The sequence below is a fragment of the Mus caroli genome, unplaced genomic scaffold (genome assembly GCF_978045245.1).
Source record: "Mus caroli unplaced genomic scaffold, Mus_caroli_1 scaffold_1, whole genome shotgun sequence".
Lineage (NCBI taxonomy): Eukaryota > Metazoa > Chordata > Mammalia > Rodentia > Muridae > Mus > Mus caroli.
This window is the reverse complement of record NW_028227256.1, coordinates 129,053,591-129,068,293: the sequence shown is the minus strand read 5'-3', so window position 1 is coordinate 129,068,293 and position 14,703 is coordinate 129,053,591. Positions and strand designations below refer to the sequence as shown.

At 43.7% G+C, this 14,703-nt stretch overlaps 2 protein-coding genes across 6 annotated transcripts in view; both read right to left on the bottom strand.

Moving 5' to 3' along the window:
- Nucleotides 1–1,645: 1,645 nt before the first annotated feature.
- Nucleotides 1,646–4,954, bottom strand: Tmem81 (transmembrane protein 81). The gene is made up of 2 exons (XM_029477839.2): nt 2,582–4,954; nt 1,646–1,853 (listed from the first exon to the last, which is right to left on the bottom strand). Exon 1 carries the CDS (start codon nt 3,413–3,415, stop codon nt 2,636–2,638), a length of 780 nt encoding a protein of 259 aa, XP_029333699.1. The 5' UTR covers nt 3,416–4,954; the 3' UTR covers nt 1,646–1,853; nt 2,582–2,635.
- A 1,051-nt stretch (nt 4,955–6,005) lies between these two features.
- Nucleotides 6,006–14,703, bottom strand: part of Rbbp5 (RB binding protein 5, histone lysine methyltransferase complex subunit) — a 29,251-nt gene continuing 20,553 nt past the window's right edge. For 2 of the 5 annotated variants that reach the window (XM_021167338.2, XM_029477835.2), the window contains exons 12-14: nt 14,455–14,684; nt 13,272–13,463; nt 6,006–7,143 (exon numbers count right to left, since the gene is read on the bottom strand). In XM_021167338.2, coding sequence (XP_021022997.1) covers nt 7,115–7,143; nt 13,272–13,463; nt 14,455–14,684 — 451 coding nt within the window. In that variant the 3' untranslated portion in view covers nt 6,006–7,114. The other 3 variants (XM_021167346.3, XM_085841016.1, XM_085840995.1) reach the window with 2 other exon arrangements.

Genomic DNA, 14,703 nt, shown 5'->3' with positions numbered 1-14,703 from the left:
TTACAAAGCCCATCTGAAGGTCTTTGTCCTCTTTGCTCAATTGCTTTTGACTCAGGATTTGAAGCAATTGAGCGGAGTCAAAATTCAGAAGCCCAAGGCACAGAGAGGCAGCTATGAACAAGATCGATCCACCTTCGGCTTGACTATTGGTCTGCAAGAGAATGTTGGCAAAGTGTTAAGTGGTTGTCCTAGGTGGTTTCCATCTACAGAATGTGAAACAGGAGCCTACAGCGGTATGTTACCAAGCTCCTTCCATACAGACAGAATCCATCACAGATCCCTTTACAATGAGCTAACCCGACTGCCTAGGACCGAATCACATAATAGGCCCCAAACCCCAGCACTTCGGTTTACAAAACAGCTTACCTCAGGGGATCTCCCTGGGTCACCCCCAGACATCTGTGTCAAAGATGAGGCTGTGACAGGCAAGGATAACACCTCAACCTCCTGGTGTGACACACTAAGTATGCATCTATGTAGGGCTCTTTTCAGTACTGAACAGCCATTTCTCATGGCAAAGTCCAGGTTGAGGGACAGTATCTGAGACAATGGACAAGCCTGATTCTTCAGTGCACCGATATCATGAGAAACATGAAGGACTTGCTAAGAGACCAAAGAGAAAAACACCGAATGGAGCACATGGATCTTTGATACTGGATTAAGATTATGCTAAAAAACTTTAGGGGTTTTAAAAGTGGAAACCTGAACAGAAGTTGGATGTAAGACTGGCAGCTGCTGGTTTTCTTGGGTGTGATACAGGCACACGGCTATGCAGGAGAAAGCTCAGCTGGACACAGAAAGCTGGGCATGGAGATATACATTTGTAATCCTGGCACTGGAGAGGCAGAGACAGGTGGATTCCTAGGGCTCACTGGCCAGCCAGCCTATCTCTATCTGTGAGTCCTATGTCCCAGCAAAAGACCCTGTCTCAAACACGCAAACTACACCGCCCCCTTCCCCAGTGGAAGCCACCTGAGGAACCACCACCCAGGTTGACCTCAGGCCCCTGACCTCCACACCCATGCATCCACATACACGTGTACACACGTACACACATACACACGTACACACACACACACATACACACAGAGTTTGTGCCTAGTTATCTAATGATTCCACAAAATCAGTATACATCTAGAAGCACTCTTGTGATGATCTGGATGTTGAGTCTGGGTGGGTGGTGGTATGAATGAGATCTCCAGCATTTGAGTATTTGGTTCCTAGTTTGGTGGTGGTTTGGGTAGGATAGCTGAGACCTTGCTGGAGGAAGTTATGCCACTGGGTGGACTCTGCCATTTATCTCCCTCTGCCTCATGCTTTTGACTTGAGAAATGAGCTCTCAGCTGGTGCTTCAGCCCTCTGCCACCAGCGACCTCTGCCATCACAGACCCTGTCCCCTAGAACCGTAACCCCAATAAAATAAGCTTCCTAGGTTGCTTTTCTCATGTTTTATCACAGCAACAGAAACTAATCTGTGTGTGTGTGGGGGGTCTCCAAACCTTTTAACAAGCAAACGCTAGTCATCCTTTGGTTCTGACTTGCACTGAATTAGCATTTCTGAGTTGGGGCTCAGAAATGGTTAGGTTTCAAAGCCATCCAGACGATTCTGGCACAGCTAAGGAAGAGGAGCGTGATGGTGGTGGTGGTGGGGGCTCTGGATCCTGGCACTCCTGCAGCTACAGAGAAGGAAGGAGGAATGGTCTCCTGCTTTTAGCTGGTGCCCAGGAGCCTTTTCCCCATGGGTTCCATAAGCCAATTACCTCAGACTCCCCATGAATGACGCCTGAGGGGCTTAAGACTGGATTTCCTCAAGAGAAATGAAGGCAGCGGTCCTCCTTTGGGGACTTCAGCGGCTGTAAGAAACCAGTACACTTGACCTTTCCAGGAACAGAAACCCCAGGAACAGATAATGCAAAACAGAGGAGCACAGGGAAGACTGCAGTGACCAGGAGCCAGTGTTTTGCCAGGACATTCAATACTGAACTCAGGGGGCTACCTAGGGAGGACGGGGAGGGCAGAGAAGCTATTAACATTTAAGGCTGTCTATCTGCTGACTCAGACGTCACTGCTAATAACCCTTCCCACAGAGCCATAGAAAGCAATCTGGCCAATGCATGTTCTAGAAAACCTAAGGAAAAGGAGAGCCAGGACAACTATGGGCCAATTTCTACAGGAGAGAAACTTTACATAAAACAACAAAGGTTTAGGCTGCCATAAAGTTCCTGTGAATTATTTTTATTGAACAAAAAATAAATAAATAAATTAAAAAAAGTCCCAACATAAAAGGCTGCGATTAGTACATTCTGGTCTATACACTGTTCAGAGAGGTGGAGTGGAGGTGAGCGGGGCACACACACTGGGAAGTGTGGCACAAAAACAAGCTTGCAAGACAGAACTCTCTCTAGGGACAGAGCCTAAGCCTGCAGTGGGTCTCCTGAGCATCTAGGACCAGGGAAACCTGAATACAATGGTGGATGCTGCCCTGAACTACTGAGATTACATCTTATCTTCCCAGCCTCCTAGCCAGCTCTGGCTGAGAGCCCCTCTTGCCACTTCACCATCAGAGGCACAGGATACTCACATACAATCTAGCTTAGCTTCCTGGGTAGCCAGCCTCCTGGGAGGAAGACTTGCATCATAAGCGGGTACGGTCCCCACTGCCATCAGTCCCTCCCAGGGCCCTGAAGACAGCAACGCTCACCAACACGCCGCCAACCACTCCAGTCACAATTCCTATGCCCAAGGCTGATGTCACTTTCCTTTGCCACACGGGGAGGTGAGGCTTAGACCCATTGTCCAGATTGACTTCCCAGCCCTTGTCTATCAACTTCTGATCCTCAGTAAGGGACTGTTGGAAATTTAGGTTTACCAACTTTGGAGGAAGGACCCTCAGTCCAAAATAAAGCCTCTTGACAAATTTCAAGTTTTTTAGCAGCTGCACGTCACATCGATACGTCCCAGCGTTATACTCATGGGCTGGTTTAAATCCTATAAAGGGGGAATTGGCTCGGAAGGGTCTGAAAAGCTCGTCGTTAGTAGAGATGATGCCCCGGGCAAGCTTCCAGGTGAAGCGGAAGGCTTCCTGCCCTTTCTCCAGGATGTCAGAGCTGAGACAGTTCAGCTCAAACGTCTTCCCATGGACGACAGTGAAATGGAGCATCCCACAGATCCAGTTGGTCACACACTCCAAACGCTGGAACGTGCAGTTTCTCCTCACTCCATCGGGACCCACCTCGCACTCTGTCTCTTCCTTGTAGCCAAGGCCACATGTTACACTGCATGCTGTGGCATTGACAATGACTCTCCCCACGGCCTTTTGTAGCTCCTCAGGGATGTCCAGTGTCATCAACACCAAAGGCAGGTAGGTTATTGATAACAGACTCCTAAGGATAAAAACGATGGCCCCAGTCTTCATGACTCAGTGAGTATTTTACTAGCAGGCATTCCAGATGAATGTTCTATTGTACCACAACAGAGCCTCCAGCTTGGATTAGCCCTGAGCATTGAGAGATTATAATGTACAGCTGTCAGCAAAACAGACGCATGCACAGATGTGCACAGAAGCGGGGTCCATATTCTTAGGTAAGGCCACAGGCAGGAAGACTTTTTACAGTATTGTCGCTTGACTCTTTAAGCTTGCTTGCTTAAGCCTGCCAGGGGCGTCTTCCAGGGCACAATTCTTGTCACTTCCTAATGAACTTAAACCCACAGGCTTTAGAAGGAAAAAAAGGAAAAGACCTGAGAAGCTGAAGTGAATTTCCATGTTACCCAGGTGTATAAGCTAACTCTTTCCCTCCCTTCCAAACTGTGGGAGAGTTTCAAAGTCCCATACTAAATCTGATCAAATACAAAACCCATCTTACAAAAGGGGTGAGGCAAGGTTGGGCTAGGATGTTAATTTGAATATCTTGAATAATTTACTGTGAATATTCCTAAACTACCTCTATTAGAAAGATAACTTTGGCTGGGCCTGGTGGCGCATACCTTTGATCCCAGAACTCAGGAGACAGAGGCAGGTGGATCTCTGTGAATTCAAGGCCAGCCTGGTCCACAGATCGAGTTCCAGGACAACCAGCGCTGTTACACCAAGAAACCGTCTTGAAAAAAAAACCAGACAACTCTGGACTGGAGTCACGTGACTCCCTCTTGTCCATTTCAGGTAGGTCCCTTTGAACACTGCACCTGAAAGCCCCATTCACAGTTTTAACTACCTTCACTGTACAGACTTTCAAAGAAATGGAAAGCAAGGTATGGTGACAGCAGCCTGAAAGAGGCAGGACTGCTGGCAAATTCAAGGCTAGCCTGGGCTAAACGGGCTAACTCTAAGACCTGTCTCCTGAAAAGAAAAAGCTTTAGTGGAGTGTGGCAGCACGCTTTCTGCACCTGCATGAAGCTCGGATTTGATCCCTACCACCACACAAACTGGGAGTTTGCACAGCCCTTCTCCCAGCACTCACGAAGATCACAAGTTCCATGTCAGCTTCAGCTATACACACGTGTGAGACCAGCCCAGGTTAGAGACTTAGTCCAACACACCCTTCCAAAGGAGCAAGTGAGTGCTCCTTTGAGCACAAGAACTAGGCAGCTCGTCCTGTTATAAGTGAATCAGGACCTGCCTAGTGTGAGGCAGACTGGTGCTGCCTGACTCTGGTCGGCTCTATTTACCCCCGAGGCACAGAGGAGCTCATTGTTCGCATCAATGAAGGTTGCTATGAAACAGCTATGATGCTAAAGATGGGTTCTTAGTGGCAGAACAGAGTAGCAAGCAGACAGATTTGGTAACCTTTGAAACCATACTACTTGAGCCTCTGAGATATCTTATTCTTTATGAGATGATGACTATTCTGTATTGATGTTAAAATTACTTCATCAGAGAACAGGATTAACAAGGAAGAATATTAATTACATTTAGACTAACAAAGATCCTTGGAAGGCTAGAACCTCTAGGTGCACTACTGTAACCTCCCTGAATGCCTACCACTGTGGCCTCTTCAAAGCTTATAAGAAATCCCTATGTGACTATTTTCATTAACATCAGCTTTTGGCTCAAATCATTTATTTCTAGTTTGGACAACGGAAGGACTCCAAACTGCCTGACCTTTCCAGATCCAAATGACCACAGAGAAAGATCTAAAATCCACACATATTTTCTACTGTACAAACACAAAGATGGCTGCTGAATTCCAGAAGCAGGCAGTGGTTACAAACAAGCATGTATACTTGTGGTTTAATAAACATCCAATTTTATTTACAAAGCATTAAAGCTTTAGCAAGAAGTACCCAAGGCTAAGTCTCATCTTGTACAAAACTACAGAACATTGTAAGAAACAAAACGGAGAGGCAGGGAGGATGACAGCAAGGAAAAAGAATATACATATATTACACAAATCAAAAACCCAAGCTGAGAGTGGATGGAAGGTTCTAGAAGCCAACAAAAAGATTCCAAAAGCATAAATAATTATTAGGAACTGCTGCCAGAGACAATCTGGCAGGGTTTGAGCTGATTTACTCAGTAGCTCGTTAATGGAAATGGACACAGCATTAGCATCCAGATGGAGGGAAATCAAGCCACTTCACACAGGGAAGGCAGAAACCCCTGTATCAGCTTGCACACCACTGCAGTGTACTGTACAGAGACATGACATGGAGGTAATGTCTACAAATAAAAACATCCCATGAGCCACTTACCAATCACAACCATTAGTCTCACTCACACTTGAGAAAGCAGCACAGGAGCAACAGTACTAGAAACTTCCTGCGTGTCCCTGTCACCTCTATCCCACAGTACAATGTAATCAACGGGTTTGGCTGTCTGAAGGAGCCTCCACCAACTGATAAGAGATTTCACAATTAGCATAGTATTTAAACCTCCTTTCAGTGCTGACAGAGTATGGCCCAGGGCAAGCCAAAGCTATTGCCAGAGGCGTCACTAACCCTTCTTGGTTAACCTCGCTTGGCTTCCTGACTTTGGATTTTCAGAAAATTTCAAACACTTATTGTACAAATCCATTCAATTTGCTATTTTTATTAAAAGAACAGCAAATGCAGAGAGAGCCAAGGTGAGAAAGAGAAGGGTAAGAGCTAAGCAACCTTTCACAGAAAGGAAGTGAGTGAAGACAGTAAAGGGGCGTGGCTCCAGGAAAGGACAAACTATGGCTGCTGGGGACAGGTTCTCCACAGGCAAGGATTTAAGGAACGAACCTCATCTTTGATTTGAAGTGGGCTGCTGTTGCTTTGATTTTGGGAGGGGGGGGGGTCTCATGTCAGTCCTTGCATAGTGTCCCACACCCATAAAAAAGAACCTCGTGGAGAAACACACCTTGCTTTGTTTCTAACTCTGGAAGTCAACACAGGTAAAGTGATACACAAACTACTGATGATTCTTAGCTGGAGATGGATAAAACTACTAATCATATCCAAAAGCCATGATTATTCAAACAGATCTAATACTGGAAAACATGCAATGCAAGGGAACCCCTGATTCTCTAGAGCCCAGTCTCCTGAGCAAAGGGCAAGGTAAGACAGCGTGATAGGGGCCTTCGTTCTTCCTTCCTTTCCTGCCAGTTGGAAATCTTTCGAGCACTTGCTTCTCTGCCCAACCTTTATACACAATATGGAGCTACAGGAAGCATCTGGGAGGGGAAAGTTATGAATGAAAGAAACAGAAGATGCATCAGTTTTCCTAGGTGCTGGTAGCAAATTTTCAGAAAAGAACAAGTCACTCGAGGACATGCATGGAGGACGGAAGGCAAACAGGAGATGGGAAATGACACGTCCAAAGATGGGACTTCAACAGTTAGGTGAACAAAACACGGGCATTCTTCACCAGCAACACAACCTGGTGTGAAGCTGAAGTGGGTCACGCCTCCTGCCGTCTTCTCGCATCCGTGTCCCTGAGAGCCTGGTTGGACTTCTGCTTGAAAGGAAGGCAGGGCCGCATGTGTGCTCTTCTTCCATAATTCACTTCCTCATTCAAACACAAAATCCACCCCTTCACCTCCTGGGTGGGAGGCAGAGGCCTTTGTTTTCAACTAAAGCCAATCTCAGATGATTGGCCATGCTGTCCAAAGGCTACCTGATGACAAAGTGAGAAGAACCAAGGGTTCCACGGTCTTCACAGCAGTTCTGAGATTGCTCCTCCTGCTAAAGAGATTAGACACCAAAAGATTTCCTTTAGTATTTCAGGCAGGCACACATAGGCTAAGGATGTCTGTCTTTGAAGAAAAACACACAACCCAACTCCCAGTCACTCTTCGCTGAAGCAACCGCCCATCCTGCTCCAAATCCCTACTCAGTACTGTATCAGCGTTGTCCCAGTGTGTTCCAAGGGAGAGTCAACGGATGAGCTTCTACACAATTGCTAAGCCGATAACTAGGCTCTCTGGTGATCCCAACAGACAAAGTAAGGGTACCGACCCTTTTAGTCTTCCATATGTTAGACTAATCAGTCACTATGATTAACAGGGAACAAGATGCCCTGTTCAAGCCCCACTGTTCCTTAAGTGACATACTCTTTCTTATTAGCTTGGCGCCCTAGAAAAGGTGTGATGTTGACGAGGGCTACTACTATGTTTGTTTGGTGAATAAAATCCTGAGGAGAAAGAACAAACAGCCACTTCCCTGATGACTCCATAGAAGCTGTTCAACTTCTGAGGGGCATCTGTAAATGGGCTGCTGTGAAATATGAACTAGGAAGTATAAACAGAGAACAAGGTGAAGAAAAGCCTCCTGGCTACAACCTAAATGGGGGTAACACAATGCCTAGAGGGGGAGAATGGCAACAATTAGCTGCTTAAGTAATAAAAGAAAGGTGCTCATTTATAAAGTTATGTGAAGGTTACCCCCCCCCAATGTTACTTTTAAAACGAAGTTCTAATCTATAAATGAAAACTGATAATTAAAAACAGTCACATTTGCTGAGGATAGACTGAAATTAAGACAAGATACAAGCTTTCTACTAAATGCTATATTGTTAAAAGTTAAACTTCATAATTTCAAAAGATACCTTTGCATTTGGTACTTGTTTTTCAAATCTCCTTCAATATAAAACACAAAGAAATCTCCTGAGTTGATTTAAATCTTAAGATAACAGAATACAGTCTAGATGACTCAGTTCATTTACCTCTTTTACTGACTGCTCCCGTAGGTACCCTGACCAACTGAGTTTTCAGGTTACAAATTAACACAGAACTGCCAATCTAACCATTGATTATGATGGAAAAAAGTGGTTTGATTACAAGTTGACACCTTTAATAATTGGCACTCCAGATAAGTAATGAGCACCTTATACTGTCCAAAATAGTTCACGTTTCTATATCATTCCCACTCTTAAGAAAGACATCGTACATATTTACACAGAGGCATTAGGCGGCAAACTAAAGTCAGAGCAAGCAATACTATTAGCAAGGAAATACATAAGAAAACAGCTCTACAAAGGCCTGCAGCATCATAGAAACATAGAAAGGCTCATAGAAACATTTTTAGTTGCACCATACAGGAAATCTCCAGCAGTATAATATTAAGAAAAATTCAGCCTGATATTCACAACTATTTTTGATCTATTTCAATAGAGCCTAATTCAGGATGGCCAAAGAGAACATTTGGCCATGCTTTCCAATCCTTCACTGGTCAGCCAGGAGGATCATACAGAATGAGACAGAACATCCAGCTAGGTATCAAGTCTTGGTAGCATCCATAAGTTAGTCTTTGAGTGACTAATTATTTCTAAGAAAGAGAAAAGGAAGGACAAATGAGCAGTGAACTCATTATGGGCATTTCTAATCAGGGTTGTGGCAAGTGATTAGACGGGTCTAGTTCCAGAAGTGGCAAGTGATTAGATGGGTCTAGTTCCAGAAGTGGCAAGTGATTAGACGGGTCTAGTTCCAGAAGGGAGTGCATAGTTGCTCCAAAGTAGGGCAAGCTGCAGGTGTCCACTTCTCTAAGTAGCAGCTCTTCTGTCCACTTTGGCCTTTGATACCTTCAACAGATCCAGGCATGTATCAAACCACTATGTCTCTCATGGGGCGGGGGCAGGGTAAGATTATATTTGTAACAAACCAGTCCTCTGTGGCATTGCACTGATGAGGAACCGGAAGTCTTGGGTAACAAGGAAAACAGAGCTTGTGTTGTCACCTCAAGCTCAGATATGGAGTTAAGGTAACAGAAACAGAGATCAGACAGTGTCAGCAAGCCTGTCCCTGGAGTGTTACCTCCTCGAGAGGTATCCTCATGAGTGCTGGCCCTCCTATACAATCAACACTAATGAGCTATGTGATATCAAAGTATTTCAGTGGCCCCAGACTCCAGATTGACAGTGGTCTATTTGCCTTCCAATTTCCCCTTAATCCTTAATCTGCTGTAACATGTAACAGATAAAGGCAGTTTTTTGTTAGTCATTAAGGCTTACAAAATGGATTCTGTAGTGATTGGCCACTTGCACATATTAATAAACAGCTATCATTTACCTGGCTGGAGCATAACTCAGCTTACCCCTATAATTCTGCCTTCAAAATTTTGACACTAATGCAAAAATTATCCAGTCAAAGGGAGTCCACACCTTTGATCCCAGCACTCTGGAGGCAGAGGCAGGTGGATCTCTGTGAGTTTGATGCTAGCCTGGTCTATAGAGTGAGTTCCAGGACAGTCAGAGCTACACAGAGAAACCCTGCCCAAACTGCTCTCTACCCCATATCCCCAAAAAAGGGGGAGTCCACAGAAATGAACCTTAAACACAATCCTCAGAGCAGACTGTTCTGTTTCTGCAGTGCTGAGAGAGTAGAACCTACAGCCTTGCACATGCTAGGCCCGTTCACTAACACTGACCTACACCCTGAAACTGTGGGCTAATTTTCAAATTAGCATTCTGGATGAGTTTTATTTTTTAATATCTGGTGGGAAACAACTGCTATTGAGAAATATCTGAAGTATCAAATAACATGAGTTATTTGTAAAAAATCAGCTTCCTTAGCTGATTCCTTGCGGTCTCTGGGCCACAAGCACAGCAGCAGCTCTAGGTTTGTTCAAAAACCTCCAAAACTAGCACGCTATTGAATGAAGAAGCATGCCCTTGCCTCAACCAAAGAACCCCACACAGAAGATATGACAGCTTACTCTGAAAGCGCTAGTTCTAGAATTATGTGGGACTCACAAACAAATTTGCAGCCTCACTAAGTTCCCAACTGTAGTGACCTGTCAGTAAATCCACAGACAACCCTCTGAAGGTCCTGGAACCATGCCTCAAGCTCCCTGCTGAGGTCTGGCCAAAGGTTCTGCTCCTTAGCACTGTGGTATTTAGTCTATTCTGGAGATTTCCATCAGGAAAAGATCAATGAACCAAGGCCGGAGAAGAACACCACAGGAAGGGCACAGAGTTGCATGGAGAGGCACACATAGCATGCAGTTGGGAGGAGCTGCTTTGCCCCTTATAAACGGTATCCATCCTCTCACCCTAGCAGGGGCAAGTTCTCAAGTCCTTCTTAAGGACAGAGCTGTTTGTTAAATAGTTGCCTCTTCTTAAGGCTCACCCACTTCAGTGCTTCAGAAGTAAGTAGGATAAGCCTGCATGAACTATCCTGCTCCTAAAGACACAGTACTGCCTTTAATGCCTCAGTACTTCCTGCAACCCGGACGCTAAACTAGGTGACAATGAATGTGTCATCTTCACAAAGACCCAAGGAGATACTCCTACTCTTAGGAGAAAAGCTGAAATGCTGGCCTGCATGAATACCCAGTAGGCACCTCACAGAGTGCAGAATTTTACTGCAAACTCTCTTTTGCACTCAGACAACAACACTAATGCACAGATTCAGATTTGAAGGCCAATAAGCTCATTCTCCAGGACTGAAGAGATTTCCCAACATTCTGATCTTGGTTCTCATTTAGACATGTAGTTTCTGTGGCTACTAGTGAACATATCAACTAAAATTAAAATTTTAAGTCATTCTATAATTGAGAAAGAGAATTTTACAATTCTGTAGCTGTTTATCATTTAATATATATATATTCATACACACACATATATATATATACATATGTATGTATATGTATATATATGTGTATATGTATATCCTATTGAAAAGCACAAGATTAATTTTAACTACTTTTTATCCTGGTGATGCAGCTCAAACCCAAGGTTAGGCAAATGCTGCTCCATGGAGCTGTATCACAGATTCCCTGAGTCCTTAAAAGAATTAGAGGGGAAAAAAGTCAGGCATGCTTGCACACACCTTTAACTTCAGCACTCTGGAGACAAGTTCGAAGTCAGTCTGGTCTGTGACATGGTGAGTCCCTTTCTTTGGTTTAAAAACAGCAGAAGCATGAAGACTCTGTCCTCAAGTGGTCTGATTAATTTTATACATCTGGCCACATTTTAAATCATGCTAAAGGCAACTGGGCTTTTTGTGCTTCACACTGGACTTCCTCTTAATCTTATGCACACGGCTTACGCACATGGGCTATAGAAAACCATCTTTGTAAGCAATCAAGTACCTGTACCTCTGTAGTCAATTACTGACCTGTGCTCTCTGCTGACTCTTTCATGACCCACACACACAACCTCAGGACTCAGCATGGGGGTGGAAACCATAGCAGCCACACTCACTGTGCAGACCTATCTATCAGACCTGGTGGTGCAGTGTTGCAGTATGAAAACTTCAAGTCTAGATATACTAAACTTGGGGGTCTAATGACTGACTCTTCTTCAATTTCTCTGTAGAAAATAATTCCTATTTATAGGCAACAATTAACTTGTAAAGGTAAAAACTGAACAAGGAATTCTGCTTTGTATTCTAGTATTTATCAAAAGCACTTTTTTTTTTTTAAAGATTTATTTATTTATTATATGTAAGTACACTGTAGCTGTCTTCAGACACTCCAGGAGAGGGCGCCAGATCTCGTTACGGATGGTTGTTAGCCACCATGTGGTTTCTGGGATTTGAACTCTGGACCTTTGGAAGAGCAGTCGGGTGCTCTTACCCACTGAGCCATCTCACCAGCCCACTTTTTTTTTTTTTAAACTAATGTGTTGAGGTTTTTTTTTTTTTTTTTTTTTAAGATTTATTTATTTATTATATGTAAATACACTGTAGCTGTCTTCAGACACACCAGAAGAGGGCGTCAGATCTCATTGCGGATGGTTGTGAACCACCATGTGATTGCTGGGATTTGAACTCAGGACCTTTGGAAGAGCAGTCAGTGCTCTTACCTGCTGAGCCATCTCGCCAGCTCAAAAGCACTTTTAACACACTTAAATTTTAAAGTGGCTGGAAAAAACTAAATATAACCAGTGACATTTCATCTAACCTGAGTCAATTAGGCACAAAAAAAGAATATTATATTAACAAAGCACTTCTCTCTCTCTCTCTCTCTCTGTGTGTGTGTGTGTGTGTGTGTGTGTGTGTGTGTGTGTGTGTGTGTGTGTGTGTCTCTATCTGGCGTCCCAAGGACATTTAGTGGAGATGAGCTCTAACTTGATTTTTTTTTTTTTAAACAAATCTGAGTTAAATGGTTCACAGGTATTTCCATTCCTTGATAAAACTCCCTCAATCATGTTTCTCGTTATACTAGGGGCTGAAAGGGCTCAGATGTTAAAGGCTAAGACTCACAACCTAAAGGACACTTACAAGTTAAAAAGCTACATTGTGTCTTTTTGGCAATTTCCTCCTATTGTCAAATATTGGAAGAAACTTCAAAGCCTTTTTTCTTCTTTAATATTATGGCACTGATAACAAACTTCCTCCTCTGTTTAGACTGATAAGCAAGAATCCTACTTCTTGGAGAATCTCAACAGTATGCAGATGCTGAAGTTTAATAGTCAGGTGCTATATCAAGCCTGCTTGTATTTCTGGCTACTTGTCTTGGGGCAAAAATAAAAAACAAACTAAAGAAAAATCTACAAATAAAAATGTAAAAACAAAACACCAAGGGCAGGTACAGACAAAATATATTAATTGGAGGCTCATAGCTTTCTGAGTCATAGATTTTCCTATAGGAATCTAATGGGAAGTAGGCGTTCTTACCCATAAAAACACTCACATAACACTTTGTATCTGGGACTCTTTAAATCTACTTATGGACTTAAGAGTTAAAAACCAATGAATTAAGTCAATTTTGGTTTAGCTTGCCCTTAGCAGCTTGAACTCCAGAGATTTCTTGATGCTGGGGAGAAGGAAGGAAGACAGGGAGGGAAAATCCCACTGCAGTTAAAGGAAGTCAGGAGCTGTACAAAGCAAGGCCACAAAGCAAGCCAGATGGTGCTCCCAATGTGTCCTTACCTGCCAAGGACTGGCTGAGCTCCGCCTGCACTTTACCCTTCGTTGATCCTTCCAGAGGTAAACCTCTGTCCCCTTTGTAGAGTTTCGGTTTAAATGGAGAATCTTTCTCTTTACCTTTTGATCCTTTAGGCCGGCCTGCTTGCTTCTTCTTGGATTTGCCATCCCCCTTCACACCCAGTAGTGGATGGACTTCTGCAGAGAGACAGAGAGCCATGAAAGACAGTGCATACCACCCGGGTCCTCATCCCAATCAGACCTTTGAGTGCTCAGAGCTTTGCTTTTGTGTCCCACATCACTACTCTATGAAAAAAAATTGATTATTTTTAAAACTACAAAAGATTATCTACTAAATTGATACTTGCCAGACCAAAGGCATACACAGTCTATATGGTTTATACCAAACCACAACAACTCCAAATTAAAAACAATTAAAATATCCACTCATCTGAGTTGATCCAAGCCTGAACAGGAGTGTGTGGGACACAAGCACATAGCATATGCGTATAGGACCAGAAAACAAGGCAAGGACCAGGGCAAGAGGCCTGAGTCTACCACTTTCTGTGACACCTTGGACAAGTTATGCAACTTCAGTCCAACTTTTCTCCTTTGCAAAGCAATAATAATAATAATAATAAACTAATTTGCAGGGCAGATTAAAACATGAGCAATCATATAGAAACTACACAGTGGTGCCTGGAATAAAATATACACATCAGAGACTGTACAGTTGTATAATTAATTGATCTCCTGTTATCTATAAGAAAAAAGAATGGATGATGCCTAGTGGTAGTACTACCCAACCATTATCAAATCATTTAAACATGTGTAATAAAAGCTCCCAATCCCACTGTAAAAGCAAGAAGGAAAAATGATCATGCAGCTCTGACTGGCACTTTACTCGGGGGGGGGGGGGGGTGAGGGGGGTGGATGAACAGTTCAGGAAACAATTCCTGAGACATGTGTCAGGAGACAGTGTGTACTCTTAGGCAACACAGTGGAGGGCAAAACATCCCCATTTTAAAAGTGAACACTAACTCAATCAGCACAGAACTGTAAAGCAATGTAGAAAAAGACTCATGGGAAACTCCTTCCAAAGTAAAAATGGCTCAAGTAGGAAATTCCTGTGCCCAGGAGAATAAGGCAATGAACCCACAGACACTGGGAATAAAGAGGTGGCTCTCACCATCATTCGGCACTCCTTGGAGCTCTATATTGGTGGTTTTAGGTTTCTTCTTTGGTGGCTGTGACCCATCTGCTGAAGACTGCCTCTTCTTCTCTGAACTAGCCCCTTCATCCATCAAGGAGCTTGGGACTGCATCCGGTGGAGGGCCATACGGGTTTTCTTCAGGGTCTTCTACCTCAGGGGCAATGGGTAAATACAATAGAGCCTTTGAATCTTCCAGCTCTTCATCACTATTTGGAACAGGATCAG